This window comes from Mustelus asterias, chromosome 2 (assembly GCF_964213995.1).
Source record: "Mustelus asterias chromosome 2, sMusAst1.hap1.1, whole genome shotgun sequence".
NCBI lineage: Eukaryota > Metazoa > Chordata > Chondrichthyes > Carcharhiniformes > Triakidae > Mustelus > Mustelus asterias.
Window position 1 is genome coordinate 130,717,713 of NC_135802.1, and position 17,677 is coordinate 130,735,389.

General features: G+C 43.5%; 1 protein-coding gene across 5 annotated transcripts in view; it reads right to left on the reverse strand.

The window, feature by feature from the left end:
* Nucleotides 1-17,677, reverse strand: part of ripor2 (RHO family interacting cell polarization regulator 2) — an 88,509-nt gene that overhangs the window by 13,087 nt on the left and 57,745 nt on the right. For 4 of the 5 annotated variants that reach the window (XM_078241508.1, XM_078241498.1, XM_078241514.1 and 1 more), the window contains 6 exons: nucleotides 16,467-17,159; nucleotides 14,350-14,519; nucleotides 7,635-7,797; nucleotides 5,294-5,429; nucleotides 3,987-4,148; nucleotides 2,284-2,439 (listed from right to left, as the gene is read on the reverse strand). In XM_078241508.1, coding sequence (XP_078097634.1) covers nucleotides 2,284-2,439; nucleotides 3,987-4,148; nucleotides 5,294-5,429; nucleotides 7,635-7,797; nucleotides 14,350-14,519; nucleotides 16,467-17,159 — 1,480 coding nt within the window. The remainder of the gene's footprint in view (nucleotides 1-2,283; nucleotides 2,440-3,986; nucleotides 4,149-5,293; nucleotides 5,430-7,634; nucleotides 7,798-14,349; nucleotides 14,520-16,466; nucleotides 17,160-17,677) is intronic. The other variant, XM_078241534.1, reaches the window with a different exon arrangement.

The following is a 17,677-nucleotide window of genomic DNA, read 5'->3' on the forward strand; positions in this document are numbered from 1 at the left end:
CTAACCAATGTGCCACCATGCCGTCCAAGGATGCCTTTGGGGAGAAGTTAATTCACAAAGCAATGCTTTTAGTGGTGCTACGCAGCCTTGCACTGATTCCCCAAGGGAATAGAGCATAAATAACATTTTGCAACCTGGGCAAAAGCATGTATACCGTGCCTCTCAAGTTGCTGAGTTTAATGAGAGGCGTACACAACAATAGCAGCAATTGTTGCTTGCTGCTCACATGATATGCTCCTCGGGTGTTAAACCAAGGCCATGTTTGCCTATTGGTTGGACGTAAAAGGTCCTGTTGCGCTCCTTTAAAGAATAACAGGAGAGTTCTCCTGGTTACCTGTCCAGTGCCAACAAAATTAACCAATCATTCAGCCCACTGCTGTTTGTGGGACCCTGCTTTATCCAAAGTGATTGCCATGTTACCACACAGTGACCACACTTCGAAAGTAGTTAATTGACTGTGAAAGGTTCTACATGAAGTCCAATTCTCTCTTCCCTCTGTTAGTTCAGACTGCGCATTGGCAATGTAACATTCCTAATGGATTTGATGGTACACTAGTAGTCTTGAATATGCTGGAAAGAACGGAGGGGGTTCGAGCCAGATAAAACTGTGTCGGGTATAAAACAAGAAACTGGCTTGTATGGGTTAAGTTAAAATTACCTCTCCCAGGCAGATTTACTGATTTAACATTCCTGGGGCAGATTCATGCAACATGAGCACAGCTCAGATTTCAGAACAAAAGCACAGTTCATCCTAAATGATTTACTAGCTGCTAAAGCTCTGTACGTTCACAAAATCGTGCATTGTCATTGCCAATTCCCTTTAATGTGCTGCATAATAGACAAAAATGTATCTCAGATAGGGGCTAGATATGCAAGTATTTGAAGACATCAGACAATAGAGGAATGGATCAAAGTAAAAGGAAAAATAATGGAACATGAAGAATAAAATTTATTTATTAGGGTATTGGGAGAATCAGTAAAATAAAGAGCAGAAACAACAATGGTCTAAAGTTTGATGAAATCAAGGTCATAGAATCATAGAGGTTTACAGCATGGAAACAGGCCCTTCGGCCTAACTTGTCCATGGAGCCCTTTTTTAAAAAATCACTAAGCTAGTTCCAATTGCCCGCATTTGACATATCCCTCTATAGCCATCTTACCCAAGTAACCCTCTAAACACTTTTTAAAAGACAAAATTGGACCTGCCTCCACTACTATCTCTGGCAACTTGTTCCAGACACTCACCACCCTCTGTGTGAAAAAATTGCCCCTCTGGACTCTTTTGTATCTCTCCCCTCTCACCTTAAACCTATGCCCTCTAGTTTTAGACTCCCCTACCTTTGGGAAAAGATATTGACTATCTAGCTGATCTGTGCCCCTCATTATTTTATAGACCTTTATAAGATCACCCCTAAGCCTCCTACGCTCCAGAGAAAAAAGTACCATTCTATCCAGCCTCTCCTTTTAACTCAAACCATCAAGTCCCGGTAGCATCCTAGTAAATCTTTCCTGCACTCTTTCTCGTTTAGTAATATCCTTTCGATAATAGGGTGACCAGAACTGTACACAGTATTCCAAGTGTGGCTTTACTAATGTCTTGTACAACTTCAATAAGACGTCCCAACTCCTGTATTCAATGTTCTGACCAATGAAACCAAGCATGCCGAATGCCTTCTTCACCATTCTGTCCACCTGTGACTCCACTTTCAAGGAGCTATGAACCTGTACCCCTAGATCTCCTTGTTCTGTAACTCTCCCCAATGCTCTACCATTAACTGAGTAAGTCCTGCCCTGGTTTGATCTACCAAAATGCATCACCTCGCATTTATCTAAATTAAATTCCATCTGCCATTCGTCAGCCCACTGGCCCAATTGATCAAGATCCCGTTGCAATCGTAGATAATCCTCTTCACTGTCCACTATGCCACCAATCTTGGTGTCATCTGCAAACCTACTAACCATGCCTCCTACATTCTCATCCAAATCATTAATATAAATGACAAATAACTGTGGACCCAGCACCAATCCCTGAGGCACACCACCGATCACAGGCCTTCAGTTTGACAAACAGCCCTCTACAACCACCTTCTGTCATCAAGCCAATTTTGTATCCATTTGGCTACTTCACCCTGGATCCTGTGAGATTTAACCTTATGCAACAACCTACCATGCGCTACCTTGTCAAAGGTTAAAATCACTTTGCGTTGCACACAGGAAGCTGCGTGCTTTTGTTCCTTGAGTGTGCACACTGCAAAACCAGCAGCTAAGACCATTGTTTTGTACCTTCATTTGCCAACTGTGTCAGGTGATCTCCAAAGTTGGATATGTTGCGACGAGTCAGATAGTTAGCAAACTGGCAGACAGTTATCACTTCCTGTGTGTCAGGGGCAGCAAACAACTCTGATTTATCGAGCATCTGATTCATGAGGATTCGAAAGACTGGTGATCAGAACAATGTGTTAAAACATTAAAAACCTAAAAGAGGTGTACAAACAATTAGACTCAAAAGCAAGTCTTTATTTGACTTTTACAGCATTTCAAAGAAAAAGAGGAAATTCTGCCCAAAGAAGCACCACCTAAAGGTTTCCCTCCAATCCTACACCACCCTGAATTGGAAAAATATTCCTACAGTGTCACTGGGTCAAAACCCTGGAACTCTCCTGACCAGCACTGTGGGTGTACCTACACCACAAGCATTTGCAGCAGCTCAAGAAGGCATTTTACCATCACATTTCCAAGGGCAAATAGAGATGGGCATTAAATCCATAGAATCCATACAGTGCAGGAGGAGGCCATTTGGCCCATCGATCCGTATCGATTCTCTGAAAGAGCATCTTACCCAGCCTCAGCTCCCCATCCTATCCCTCTAACCCAGCGCATTTACCATGGCTAATCCACCTAACCTACACATCTTTGGACACAAAGGGGAAATTTAACATGGTCAATTCGCTTAACCTGTACATGTGGGAGGAAACCAGAACACTCGGAGGAAACCCACGCAGACACGGGGAGAATGTGCAAACTGCACATAGACAGTGACCCGAGGCCAGAATTGAACCCAGGTCCCTGGCACTGTGAGGCAGCGGTGCTAACCACTGTGCCACTCTACTGCTTTGCCAGCAGCACTCACATCCCACAAATGACTAAACGAATTTTGTTTAAAAATTCATTCCACGCTCAAAGTCTTCCAACATCGGAGGGGGGCATTTTTCAAATAGTTCTAGAGCTCAACCAAAAAAAAAGGCATGAGGATCCCAGATCCTGTTTTAGGCCTCTCCTGGTAAGTTAAAACTCAATGACATCAACGGGCTCAAAGCTTATGAATTTAAAGAGTTTTTCTGTGGTCACTAAGCAGTGTACGGTAACAAAGAGCTAAGTTGATTTTTTTTTAAAAAGTTGCCCTGGAGTCAGGGTTCTCCTCATCATTCCACTCCCACTGCTCACGAATTCCGCTACCCTATCCTCCAATATTGCTGCTCCATTTCCCCACTTTGAACTTAACGGAGGGCTTTGGCCAGCCAGGTACTTAAAATGAGCGAACTGCCTCTGCCGATTGTTAGATCACCAAAACATGGTAAGTGAGGCCCAAGGCTCCATTTCAGGCCAGGCTGAGATCGTGCAATTTGTGATATCAATTCAAGACTTTACATAGCTGAGTGGGAGCAACATCACACGGTAGGTGTATCTACCCAATGGCTGGAATTTTACCACCCCGCCTGCCACAGGAAGCGGAGCGGGCGAGGAACGGAACATGGAAAGTTCTGTTGACCTCGGGCGGGATTTTTCGCTTTTGGGATGAGCAAGGCCGTAAAGTCCTGCCCAAAGAGTAATTGGGGGTGCAACTACTCTATAATTAATTAGTCACTTTGAGACAATTTGCAGCTCTAAGGAGCCCAAAATCATTCATTACTTTGGCCACATCAGTTAAACTTGAGGGTGCCCTTAATGGGTGAGGAGTGTCTACCTGGAACAGCTTTTGCCTTTACCTGCTTCGGAGTGACCTGGACTTTTCTCATTCACACTTTTGCCGAAACGGAGACTCATTTGTTTTATCAATCTGTCCACCGGAGCATAAAATCTACTTCCTGAGCGGGAACTCTCTAGCCAGCTGGAGAGCAAAGCCTGGTTTCCCCGTAGCTGTGGAACCACTGTAAATATATGTTTGAATAACACAGATCAGTATACAAACTGAATATTAACCAAAAGAAACAATGCAAAGCTTTTGTGAGAGGGTTGCATCCTTGAGTGAATAGTGAACAATTTTATCACTTTTCATCAAATTTTTCCAGTCTAATATTACTTCTCACAAAATTGTTCCCTCACTAGTAACTTTGATAACTGAAAGGCAAACAGCAAAAGTGGCCTTCTGTCATTGTCCTCTGTCTCCTATAACTAAGCCAATTTTGAATCCACCTGATCAAATTACCCTGCCTCCCATGAGCATTAGTTTTCTTTATAAGTCTCCCATGTGGGACCTTCTCAAATCCATTTAAACTACATTAACTGTACTGCCCTCATTTACACACCTGGTCACCTTCTCAAAAAATCCAATCAAATTGGTTAGGCATGATCTCCGTCTGACGAAGCCATGCTGACTATTCCTGATCAAACCATGCCTCTCCAAGTGGAGATAGACTCTCTCCTTCAGAATTTTCAGGATATCAATGTGATGAAAAGGAAAACAGAATGACGGAATTCCAAATTAAAGCAGAAAATGTTCGCGACACACATCATAACTCTAAGCCTCTGTAATCCTTGGGATGGAGGTGGATGATGTTTCCCCCTTAAACCCCACTGAGTGTTTGACAGGTGCTGCAAATCTGATTCAGGAAATGTATACAAAATGAGTGCATTCCTCATACAGGTTGATTCGATTTGATGTATTATTGTCACATATATTGGTATAGAGTGAAAAGTATTGTTTCTCGTGTGCTATACAGACAAAGCATACCGTTCATAGAGAAGGAAAGGAGAGGGTGCAGAATGTCGTTAAAAGCATAGAACAAGAGTAAAAGATAGAATTAGAGGGTATGCTGGGCACAACTCGAGCTCATTCCCTGGCAGGGCTATAGATTGGGGTGGCAACAAGAGTAATGTAACAAGCCTCAAACATCTGGCATTGGCTCCAATGAGCTAAGTTTGGAACACTGGAGAGTGATATTTGACTCCAGGAAGGACCGGGGAAGTGACCATTTTCTAACAGAGCCTGGAGGGAATAATGGATGAAGAGCTTTTGACAAAAACAAAGGTGAGTTTTTGTTCTGACGGTTCTGGGTTTAAATCTGTCACTCACCCTCTAGCAGATGGTTAATATTTCCTGGTTTCTCTATGCTGAGCTCAGCCAGATTTTCCAGCACACCGGTTTGCTGGGAAATCCTATCCAGGAGGTTGTCCCGAATGACCGGCCACTCTTCAAATGACAAAAGTTGCTGTTAAAATGAAAACAGAAAGCATTAATATTTCTTTAGCTATGTTTTTAAATGAAGTGTACACTCCACTGCAGTATCTTAACATTTCTCCAAAAATAAATGGTTTTCTTGAATAAAGTGGAAGTAAATGAGACATATAGGGCGAGATTTTCCAGCCTTCCAGCCACCAATTTCCCACTGATGGGAGGTGGTGCATTGCTTGCTCGCGGTGGGATTCTCTGGTCCTGCCATTGTCAATGGGAATTCCCATTGACGTCACCCCACGCTGGCGGGAAACCCACGGGGTTGCGCTGCCGGCAGGACTGGAGAATCCTGCTGGCGTGAACAGCCAGAGAATTCTGGCCATAATGCACAATATCATAATGCACAATATCATAATGCACTATAACAAGTGTGGGTTGGACTGTGCAATTTGTGCTTCTCGCAACTATGCATAGGACAGGAGTTCTTGTTTGGTGGTGGATGGTGGGGTTTCCGGCCCTGTCACTTGAAAGGTGGGATTTTCTAGGTCTTCACGCCCAGGGATCATCTGACCCTGCCAATGGTGACACTGTCCCCCCGCCACCCCACCCCTCCACCCACCTGCTCTCACCCCCCCTCTCCACCCCCATGCCCGGCGGATTCCCTGGCAGCTTCCCTAGCACTTGTATTACTTGTCTGGAGGCAGAAGCCTCACCTCACAGAGCTACTGGCCAATCTGATTGGCCGACATCTCCGGAGTGCCAGCAGTGTGAATGGCCGGCTAGCCCTGAAGGAAAAACCAGTGAAGGTGACTGCACTGGTCACAACTGGTCTGGAATGCTAGTTTGGACCAGTGCCAATCATTTCCGAGTTTTATTGCTTTTTCCTCTGCACGACTAGGGCTACAAGCATTCCACAGATTCAAAGTCCCAGAGTCCCAATCAGTTTTTTAAAAAATTATTTCACAGGATATGGTTACCACTGGCAGGGCTAGCATTTGTTGCTCATCTTTAATTACCCTTAAGAAGGTGGTGATGAGCTGCCTTCTTGAACCGTTGTAGTCCATGTGGGGCTGGTAAACAGACAATGCTATTAGAAAGGGGAATCCACAGTTTTGACACAGCGATAGTGAAGAAATCAGTATAGTGTGTGGATTCGAGGTGAACTTGCAGGAAATGGTGTTCCCATGCATCTATTGCCCTTGTCCTTTCAGGTGGTAGAAGTTCAGATTTGGAAACTGCTGCCAAAATAGCCTTGGTGACTTCCTGCAGTGCATCTTGTAGATGGTACACAATACTGCCACTGTGATTGGTGGTGGAGGGAGTGAATGTTGAAGGTGGTGGATGGCATGCCAATCAAGTGGGCTGCTTTGTCTTAGATGGCATTGAGCTTCTTGAGTGATGTTGGAGCTACACTCATCCAGCCAAGTGGAGAGTATTCCATGACACTCCTGACTTGTGCCTTGTTGATGGTGGACAGGCTTTGGGTCATCAGGTGGTGAGTTAGTCACCTCAGAATTTCTAGTCTCTGACCTGCTCTTATAACCACAGGATTTATATGGCTGGTCCAGTTTCTGGTCAAGGGTAGCCCTCAGGCATCAATATCCCCACTGCAGGGAGGAATTTCTTCACTCCAAGGTTGGTGAATCTTAGGATTTCTCCGCCTCTGAGGGCTGTGGGAGCTCAATCATTGAACATGTTCAAGAGAACAATTGATAGATTTCTGGATACTAATGACATCAGGGTTATGGGGATAGTGGGGAAAATGGTCATGATCTATTGGAATGATGGAGCAGGCTTAATGGTCTATTACTGCTCCTAATTTCCTGTGTAGAGTTATGCCACATCCTGATCATCAAGCTTATCACAGCATGGCTTCAAGAATATCTGGAAATATATCTCCCTGTCAAATCTCAACCTGGTGGCTCCAGTTACTTTCCACCTGACACTTTAGTGACTGCCTTGTATTTTGAGATGCAAAACAAGTTGTGTGTCCCTGTCAAATGTCATCATGGGTTGCAGAAGTATTTGGGATGCCAGGAATATGTTGTCGGTACACTTAATGCATTGTCACTTGGGTTCACAATGAAAAACTTGCACAAACATAATCAAGGACGTTTATGGAAAATCTGAATTGACTAGAAGATATTGATTATGGTCTGGAAGCTGCGCAGTAATAAACATCACAACACCCTGAATAGACTGGTTAATATGTTGAGTTGTCATATACACTCAGACTCATTACCTGGAAGAGTTGTTCAGAGTGCTGTAAGTGTTTGACAATGGCAAGATCAAGATTTTCATTTCCAGTGGTGAGAGGAAGAGGACTCCCAGCAACACTAGTGCCAACCCCCGTGTCTTCTGTCAATGCTTCACTGAGATGACCTCTGACATCTGGATGTTCTGAACTATTGATATTGAAAACAAATTACTCTGTTACACAAATCTTAGAAGCTGAATGATGCTTGATGTAATGTAAAACCACCACATCGAACAGAAAACTATAACAAAATAATGCACTCTAAAATATGGTTTAGAGATTCAGATGTAGGACGTAACTATCCAAAAATGCTACAGTTTTGTATAGGATTCCAGATGGGTTCCAGTCGTATATTGCAGTCCTTGGAATCCCCCAGCATTTGTTGCTTTGACCCCTTCCAAAAACATCTGCTATGATTTCCATGAATCCTCCTTTCCATTCTAACATTCTGATGGTGCAGTTATGAACTCTCCAAAAGAAAAAGCTGTTTATTTACTGCTTACTCTAATTTTTGGTGACTTTGGTGAAGAAGCATCTTCCATTTTTCCCATTGCCAAGGCCAAATTTTAAATAATTTTAAAAAATGTTTTACCTGCTGACTCCTCCATACTTTGGACTGCAGTAAACCTTGGTCCCTCCAAATGTCCTGAATAGACCTTTGAACTTTCCTCTGCTTTGTTATTTCATGTTTCATGCCCTATCCACATTTCATTCTCCTTGGAAGTTGGTCCAATCAGCAGCTACCATCCTCCATTTCGATTACTCTGCTTTTAGTTCCTCTTTATCTATCAACAGTGGCAGAAACATATACCATCTACAAGATGCACTTCAGGAACTCACCAAGGTTCCTTAGGCAGCACTTTCCAAACCCATGACCATTACCACCTAGAAGGACAAGAGCAGCAGATACTTGGGAGCACCTTCGCCTGGAGGTTCTCCTCAAGCCACTCACCATCCTGACTTCAATATATGTCTCCATTCTTTCACTGTCGCTGGGTCAAAATCCTGGAAATCCCTCCCTAACAGTACTATGGATATACCTACACATCAGGAACTGCAGAGGTCCAAGAAGGCAGCACATCACCACCTTCTCAAGGGCAACATGGATTGGGCAATAAATGCTGGCCAAGCCAGCAATACCCAGAATCCATAAATTCAATTTTTTAAAATTGGTGACCTCACCAGGTCCTCTGACCTCAAAAAGAATGTCCGCAACTTAATTTCTGAAGTTGCCTCCAAGAAGGTCAGTTCTCTCCTTTGTGCTAAACGCTTCTTTTCCACAATCAACTCTCACTTTCTGTAGAATTTAGTTCTACTCATGGCGCTGTATTGGTCCCACACAGTGAGGAAACGCTACTAATTCTTGTTTATGTCCTGACTGCAGCAGTGGTTTGATTGTACCACAGCATGCAACATAGTTGACAACTATATTTTCCTCTACCATCAGTCTCCCATTGTCCATCTCTCTGACACCCTCCTCACTTGCTCACTGAACTATCAGCCTCAGCATCGGCAACCTTTATCCCCCAATATCTCTAACAATTCACATGCATTAGCCCTCAGGAGTGTCCTGGACTGTCCTCAGGAATGGCCTGAACTTCCTCCACCTTAATGTCAACAAGACAAAAGCTGTTCTGTTCAGCTACGACTAAAAACTTCGGTGACTTCTAGTGACACCCATAGCACACAACCTGTACCGAACAACCTATCTAACGCAGAATTGAGTTTCTATCTTCCATATTCTGTCCATTTCCAAGATCAACTGTTTCCAGGTTTATGATGTCTCCAATCTCAGATCATCTCAAAACCATTGAAATCCTCACTTGTGTTTTCATCACTTTCAAGATCAACGTCTCCAATGACCTCATATCCTGACCTATTTGAATTCTGATTAAAACAAAATCTGACCATCAGGATTCCCATATTTCACCAAGTCTCACTTTGAGTTGACTTTTGTCCTTGCCAATCTTTAATGGTTCTCCAGATCCCATTGTGCTAAATTCATAATCTTCATCCTCATTTACAAATCCCTTCACAGTCACATCTCTCTCTACCTCTACAACAATCTCCAGCCCTTTGTGGCATCATTTGTCCTCTTTTCTCAGTTCTGGCCTTCTTTGCATGCAACCTGCCAATCAAATGCCAAGTTTTCAAAGGCCAACCCTTCAACTATTTTGCAATTTGGAACTCTGCACTTCCTCTCTTGTCTTTCTCCATTTTATCATATCACTAAGTCGTTCAGGATTGGCACACATTGTTTTGGTTTTGCCAGTCTTTTTGTTCCAGAGTTTGAAATGTGCTGCCCTCAGTCTCACCTTGCTGCCTTTAGCAGTATTTGATTGAAATCAATGTAGTTTCCTACAACAACTTGTGTTATGAAAGGGTCATAAACCTATAAATCTCTTCAACTCCCTTAGTCTCTCCTTCCTCTTGCACACTTTCAACACCATTATTCCTACGAAACTCATTTCCAAACTCCATGGCCTGGGGTTCGGCTCCTCCCTCTGCGACTGAATCTTGAATTTCCTAACCCACAGACCGCAATCAGTAAGGATGGGCAACAACACATCCACGATCATCCTCAACACCAATGCCCCACAAGGCTGTGTCCTCAGCTCCTTACTATACTCCTTATTCACCTATGACTGTGTGGCCAAATTCCCCTCCAACTCAATTTTCAAATTTGCTGATGATACCACTGTAGTGGGTCGGATCTCAAACAATGATGAGACCGAGTACAGGAATGAGATAGAGAATCTGGTGAACTGGTGCAGCAACAATAATCTCTCCCTCAATGTCAACAAAACGAAGGAGATAGTCATCGACTTCAGGAAGCGTAATGGAGAACATGCTCCTGTCTACTTCAATGGGGATGAAATATAAATGGTCGAGAGCTTCAAGTTTTTAGGTATCCAAATCACCAACAACCTGTCCTGGTCCCTTCATGCCAATGCTTATGTTAAGAAAGCCCACCAACGCCTCAACTTTCTATGGAAATATGGCATGTCCACTGTGACTCTCACCAACTTTTATCAATGCACCATATAAAGCATTCTTTCTGGTTGTATCAGAGCTTGTTATGGCTTCTGCTCTGTCCACAACCGCAAGAAACTACAAAGAACAAGAACAACAAAGGGTCGTGAATGGAGCCCAGTCCATCACTTAAACCAGCCTCCCACCCATTTACTCTGTCTACACTTCCTGCTGCCTCGGAAAAGCATAACTAAGGACCCCATGCACCCCAGACATTCTCTCTTCCACCTTCTTCCGTCAGGAAAAAGATACAAAAGTCTAAGGTCACATACCAACTGACTCAAGAACAGCTTCTTCCCTGCTGCTGTCAGACCTTTGAATGGATCTACCTCTCATGAAGTTGATCTTTCTCTACACCCTAGCTATGACTGCAACACTACATTCTGCACTCTCTCCGTTCCTTCTCTATGAATGGCATGCTTTGTATAGCGCGCAAGAAACAATACTTTTCACTATACTAATACATTTGGCAATAATAAATCAAATCAAACCTTCAATTTTTAAATCTCAATCACTACTTCTTGAACCTTGTACCTTATTTTACTCAGTTTATTGCTAATAGTCTTTCACTATGGATCTCGCGACATTGATTATTACTCTGCAATTGTGTCTGTCACTGCTGCTGATTTGGATGGAGACAAGATTGGATTTGTCAGGATATTCTGGAAACAAGCATTAAAAATGAATAAATACATAAAAATAAGACCCTGTGCAGGGACCTGATCCACCATTTAAAAAAATAAAAAGAACCGTGCACTCAATCTGCTGAATACAGATTTGAATTGTTTTGGGAGAGGGTTTCATTGAGTATGCCAATTGTTTAAGTGCAAAGGTAGATAAAATGTATTCTATTATGCCCCTTATCATGAGGGGTTTTTAAATAGATGATTATAGTTGGGGGGTTGCCCATCAATTGAATATGACGAATAGAGCTGGGACTGATTTCATCTGTTCCTAGTTTTCACCCTAGATGGAGCCCTTGTCCCACGTGGTTTGTTCAGAATGGAGGAGAGAGAGCAACATTCCCATCACACGGCAAGTGTTGATTATATATTCTAAAATACTAAATTGGAACGACCTGTACTTTGGGCGTGAAATGGGAAAACAAAATAAAATTAAATCTATACCATTTCATCAGAAGTACATTAAGGACAGTCAGCCCACCGTTTTATAAATACAGGGGGATTGTAGCTTTTCTGTTAATGAATGCTAAAACTGACTGGCAGTTGAGCTTCATCATTAATGGGACCAGTAAAGTGTCTAGCTATGAACATTATCCAAGTATTCAGAGCGTTTGTTATGAAGATTCTAACTTGCTACATTAATAACGCTGCTGCAAAAACAGAGGCAATGAGCAGTTAAATTGAGGCCCAATCTGCCTATTTGTATGGAAATAAAATGTCCCATGACGCTATTTGAAGAGCAAGCGAGCTCTTTCTGTATCTTTGCCAGCAGCCACCCTTCAATCAGCAGCATCAGGACAGATTAACTGATCCTTCACCTCAATTACTTTTGTGGGACCTGACTCTGTGACTGTACTTCAAAATCAATTCAATGACTGCAAAGGACTCCAGGACATCCTGAAAGTCACTGTTTCCATCTTATTTAGGTTATTTCCAACCTTCAAGTCACCTCCAGCTTTCCCATCATTCAAATACTGTTCCTTTGGGTAGCTACCAATTAATCAGTTGAACAATTCAGGCTACAAATTACATGATACCATGTGGGCTTTAGAGAAACAGACCAACCAGACCCACTAATTATTCACTCGGTCCCTCGATGAATACTTAAACATAATTAGATATTAAGTGGCTCTACCAACGAGACTAATCAGAAAAGAAGTAATCTAAGGTCGAATTGGTTAGAATAAGACACTAATTTAAAGCAAATAATAACTAAGAATGGTGGCACAGTGGTTAGCACTGCCGCCTCACAACGCCAGGGACCCAGGTTCAATTCCACCCTTGGGTGACAGTAAGTGTGGAGTTTGCACATTCTCCCCCTGTGCCTGCATGGGTTTCCTCCGGGTGCTCCAGTTTTCTCCCACAGTCCAAAAATGTGCAGGTTAGGTGGATTGGCCATGCTACATTGCCCCCTAATGTACCAGGTTAGGGGGCCTGGGGAGTAAATGCATAGGGTTCGGGGGGTAGAGCCTGAGTAAGATGCTCTGTCGGTAAGTCGGTGCAGACTCAATGGGCTGAATGGCCTTCTTCTGCACTGTAGGGATTCTATAAAAAAACTTCAATATGTTACATTAAATTTTGCAAGTTTGGGCTCCATGAGCGATGCATTGCTGAATGGGAGGGGGAATTGGAGAACTGAGCACAAAGACCATTGTATCGCATTGTGGAGCCTGGAGCAACATGAATTAGAGCACAATAACATTCCCACCAGATGTTGTGATTTACATTCCTACATTATTACTCCTACTACAAAAGTTTGGGGTGAATTTTACCATCCCACCCACCACGGGAATGGGAGTGGGTGAGGGGTAGACCATTTAAAGGTTGGGTGACCTCGGGCGGGATTTTCCGATTGCAGGGCGAGTGAGGCCGGAAACTCCCACCCCTTGAGTTTCACCTCAAAATCTACCCTATTATTTAAATGATTATGCCAGAGATAAAATTGTGAATAACTGAATCTTCCTCCATTCAGTGGTTTGTTGGGCAGAATGCGTTTGGTGATGTTAAAGCCACATCACTGAGAAGGGGCTCTTTTGTCCTCCTCCAGTGAATCTCTACTGCCAAGAACCTGTGTGGAAACTGGATGTAGAACTTTTAAATGGAGAGGGAGGTTTACCTGCTGGTTTCCTTCCCCAATTTCCTCAACAGCAATTTTAAATCCCAGGCACCAAGCCCACCCGTGCAAAACCAGAGGCAGTTTCCTTTCAATGTGCAGATCAGGATCTGACTGCCATTTTAACATTAGACTGGGCAGCAATGGTGGTTTTCTCACTCGCCTGAAACTAGCAAGGGGAGGATCAGTGGAAGAAAATGCCCCGACAGGTGTTTATTTCTTTCCCTTGGTGGGCTAGGAGGAGCAGGAGTGTTGTCACAGGGGAAAAACAGGCCTCTCCTGCTTGGATTTCCCCTGTGCCCATCCCCCCACCCTAACCCCCCTCCCAACACACCCATCAAATGTTTGCTGACTACTTCCGATTCTGTCTCTATACTTAGGTTGTGTGTAATCTTGAGGCCTTCAAGATGTCTGATTTCAACCAAGGGACACAGGTTCAAGGTGACAGAGGGAAAGTTTAGGGGAAATGTGCGGGGAAAGTTTTTCACATGGAGGATGGTGGGTGCGTGGAACGCACTACCAGAGGAGGTGGGTGAAGCAGGCACGTTAGCAATGCTCAAGGTGTACCATGATAGACACATGAACAGGAGGCGAACAGAGGGATAGAAACTGCATATCGGCGCAGGCTTGGTGGGCTGGAGAGCCTGTTCGTCTGCCGTGTTGTTGTTTGTTCTATTTCCTACTGACCTCCCCATGGCTTTCACTCAGGAAGTTGGCCAGAAACGTGTTAATTGGGCCTTCCACTTGCTAGGCTATTTTCTCACAATTATTCCAACACACTGTGATAACTAAGAATCAAACTCTCTTCCTTATGTTGGTTGTGAAGGAGATTAGTATAATCATCACCTGAATGTTATCTCAACAAACATACCAGCTGTTTTTCTGAGCCTCGACGTCGGAACATTCCGAGTTGGCATCATCATCATCACCACCATCGTCCTCATCAAGGTCTGAAGTGTTTAGGAAATCAAAGCTTTCTAAAGCACTTTCAACAGCAAGACTTAAACTGGACGATCTGCTTCTGCTAGTGTTTGGTTTGCACTGTAAAGCAGAATAAATCAATGAAAATCATGGAATAAAAGTATGACCAGGTTGGCTAAGATAGAAGCCAAAGAGATTAACATATTTTGCTTACCAAAAACACAAGTAATGAAAATTGAGACAAACTTAATTCCCAAGGGCAGCACATTATTATAAATCTCCCAGCAAAGGGAAATCAAGGTTAAACAATTGGATTTGATGTAAAACAGCAAAGGATGGTACAGGGGTTGACATGGGGAATGTGAATGTGACCGTCCAAGGAACTGAACTTGACGGAATCTCGCCAATGCTGTCATGGAGAAGCACTGGAAAAGGGTGGGAAAGTTGAAGGGAGAGTCTTAGAACCATAGAATCTCGACAGTGCAGAAGGAGGCCATTCAGTCCATTGAATCTGACTGACTCTTCAAAACAGCATCCCTCTCCCCCTACACACTTACCATGGCCAAACAAACTAACCTGCACATCTTTGGACGATGGGAGGAAACCAGAGCACCTGGAGGAAACCCATTCAGACACGGGAGACTGTCCATCTCCACACAGTCAGTCACCCAAGGCAGGAATCTAAACCAGGTCGCTGGCACTGTGAGGCAGCAGTGTAAGCCACCGTGCCGCCCGTGTTTCTGATGTATTCTTGCTGGTTCAAAGTAGAGACTTCTGATCACCTGTATTCTCTCTCAGCTATAATTGGTGCATGGTTCAAGGGAATCAGGAAAGGCTGGGAAAATGAAGTCTGCATTTCTCCTAATAGGGGCAGCACAGTGGTTAGCACTGCTGCCTCACAGCGCCAAGGACCCGGGATCAGTTCCATACTCGGGTGACTGTCTGTGTGGAGTTTGCATATTCTCCCCGTGTCTGTGTGGGTTTCCTTCGGGTGCTCCGATTTCCTCCCACAGCCCAAAGATTTGCAGGTTAGGTTGATTGGCTGTGCTAAATTGCCCCTTAGGGTCAGGGGAACTAGCAGGATAAATATGTGGGGTTACCGGGATAGGGTCTGGGTGGGATCGTTGTCGGTACAGGCTTGATGGGCTGAATGACCTCCTTCTGCACTGTGAGGATTCTATGATTCTATACATTTGATTAGGTGATTATATAGAGCAATGCTTTTTAATAGGTTTTCAATTCTTTTGATGGAAAAACTCTTCATGGTTTATATTGACAATAGTTTTAATTTATTACAAATGAAGAAAACTTTGAGGTTTGGCATAAATTGCTTTTTGCTGACATCACTATGCCAGATTAATATGTTTGCCATTGCCTTTCACATTAGTTTCAACTTCTGACCTTAAGTTGGCGAATTGTGACTGCTGATAGGAGAATTGGGCGTGAGGTCAGTGGGCCCAATTTACATTAATACGGGTTTTTCCATTCATTAAAATCAATGCTGGAAGATCAGGATTGCTGATATCATGTCAAATTGGAAGTGACTTGAACAGTCCACATCAGAGTAATGGCACTTCCAATTTTCCAATCGCTTCGAACCAGGACTGCCATTCTCGCCTGATCAACACTTGTGTGGACTGAGATTCCATGTATGGGCAGCACGGTGACACAATGGTTAGCACTCCTGCCTCACAGTGCCAGGGACCGGGATTTGATTCCAGCCATGAGTGACTGTGTGGAGTTTGTACGTTCTCCTTGTGTCTGCGTGGGTTTCCTCTGGGTGCTCTGGTTTCCTCCCACACTCCAAAGATGTGTAGGTTAGGTGGATAAGCCATGGTAAACGCGTGGGTGTAAGGGGATAGAGCGGGGGACTGGGCCTGGGTGAGGTGCTCTCTTGGAGAATCGTGCAGATTCAATGGGCTGAATGGCCTCCTTCTGCACTGTAGGATTCTATGTAGGGAGTCTTGCCTTTCATGGAGATTTTTTTACCACATAACCGTTCTCCTAAAACAATAATTGTGTGCTTATAAAACATATTATTAATCAGTTGCATTTGAAAATACTGACCTTTAACAAGTCCTCAAGTCGCATAACTTCTTGGTCCAAATCCTGAAGTTCTTTATATTGCTCTTTGTGCGGCTCTAATGATAGAAGAAGACCCTGAAGAGCTTCCTCCAGGCTCATCTCTGAAATCGACCTGGTTCCTTCATAATCATTGGATATGAAGGTATCAAATTCCTGTCCATCGTGTGCCAGCAACCTTTCAGCTGAGGTCAATCTCTTCACCAGTTGCTTGGTTAGATTGCCTTCAAACGCATCCAATTCAACAGGTTTTAGGTCAGACATCTCATCTGAATCTTGGAGGATTCCCACTGTATCATTGGATTCTGAAAATATATCGTTATCTTGGCTTGATCCCTGTTGGTGGCATTCCATTTGCATAGATGGCAGGTCTCCAATGTCTGTTACCTCTTCTCCTTGGTCAGATTCAAGTGAATTTGGACCAGCAGTTCTCTCTGTTTTGCTTGCTACCGCTGAGTCATCATTCGCCTCAGTAACTGAGATCTGAGATTCAGAGTCTTCATCTTGAGTATCTGGTGGAGTCACAGTGATTTCAGGATTGGAGTAGACTCGGCTGGCAGGTGTCAAACTGGGCTGGGTAACACATGTACCGTTTGCAAGGTAACCATGGCTAAGTGAAAGGGACTTCTCACTGGTTAAGTTCTCATTATCAAAGATGTCATCCTCAAGCTGTGAAGACTGGAATAGAAAAGGTCTGCTTTAAAAAATAGGCGGACTGAAGCGGTTTATAGAAAAGGACCACCTTTACAAACATCGTTGCAGCTTTGGGAAACAATTGATCAAAATGGACCAAAAGAGATCAAGAAGTAGCACATAGCAGTGTCGTTAAAAGAATCAATCACAGGGAAATGGCAAGATCTCACCTCAATAATTGGTGGTACTAGCAGTGGGAAGTTACATGACAAATAATTTGGAGTAGTGGAGATTCAGGTCTGCTTTTGTTTTAATAATAACCTCTGGAGTGCTCGATCTTATGGGAAAAGCTATTATTTGAAGTCAACTATTTTAAACCGTTACTGCAAAGTAATCAAATCATAGTGAGTTGTCCTTTGTGTCACCATCACCTTTAATACCAGAGCGATTGGCTGCTGCCACTCTATTCTGCAAAATAAACACTAGGATCAAAGTCAAGACCATAGTCTTTCTAATAAACACTCCCTGCATTAAATGGCCCCTGCAGGCAGTTGAGTTGATAA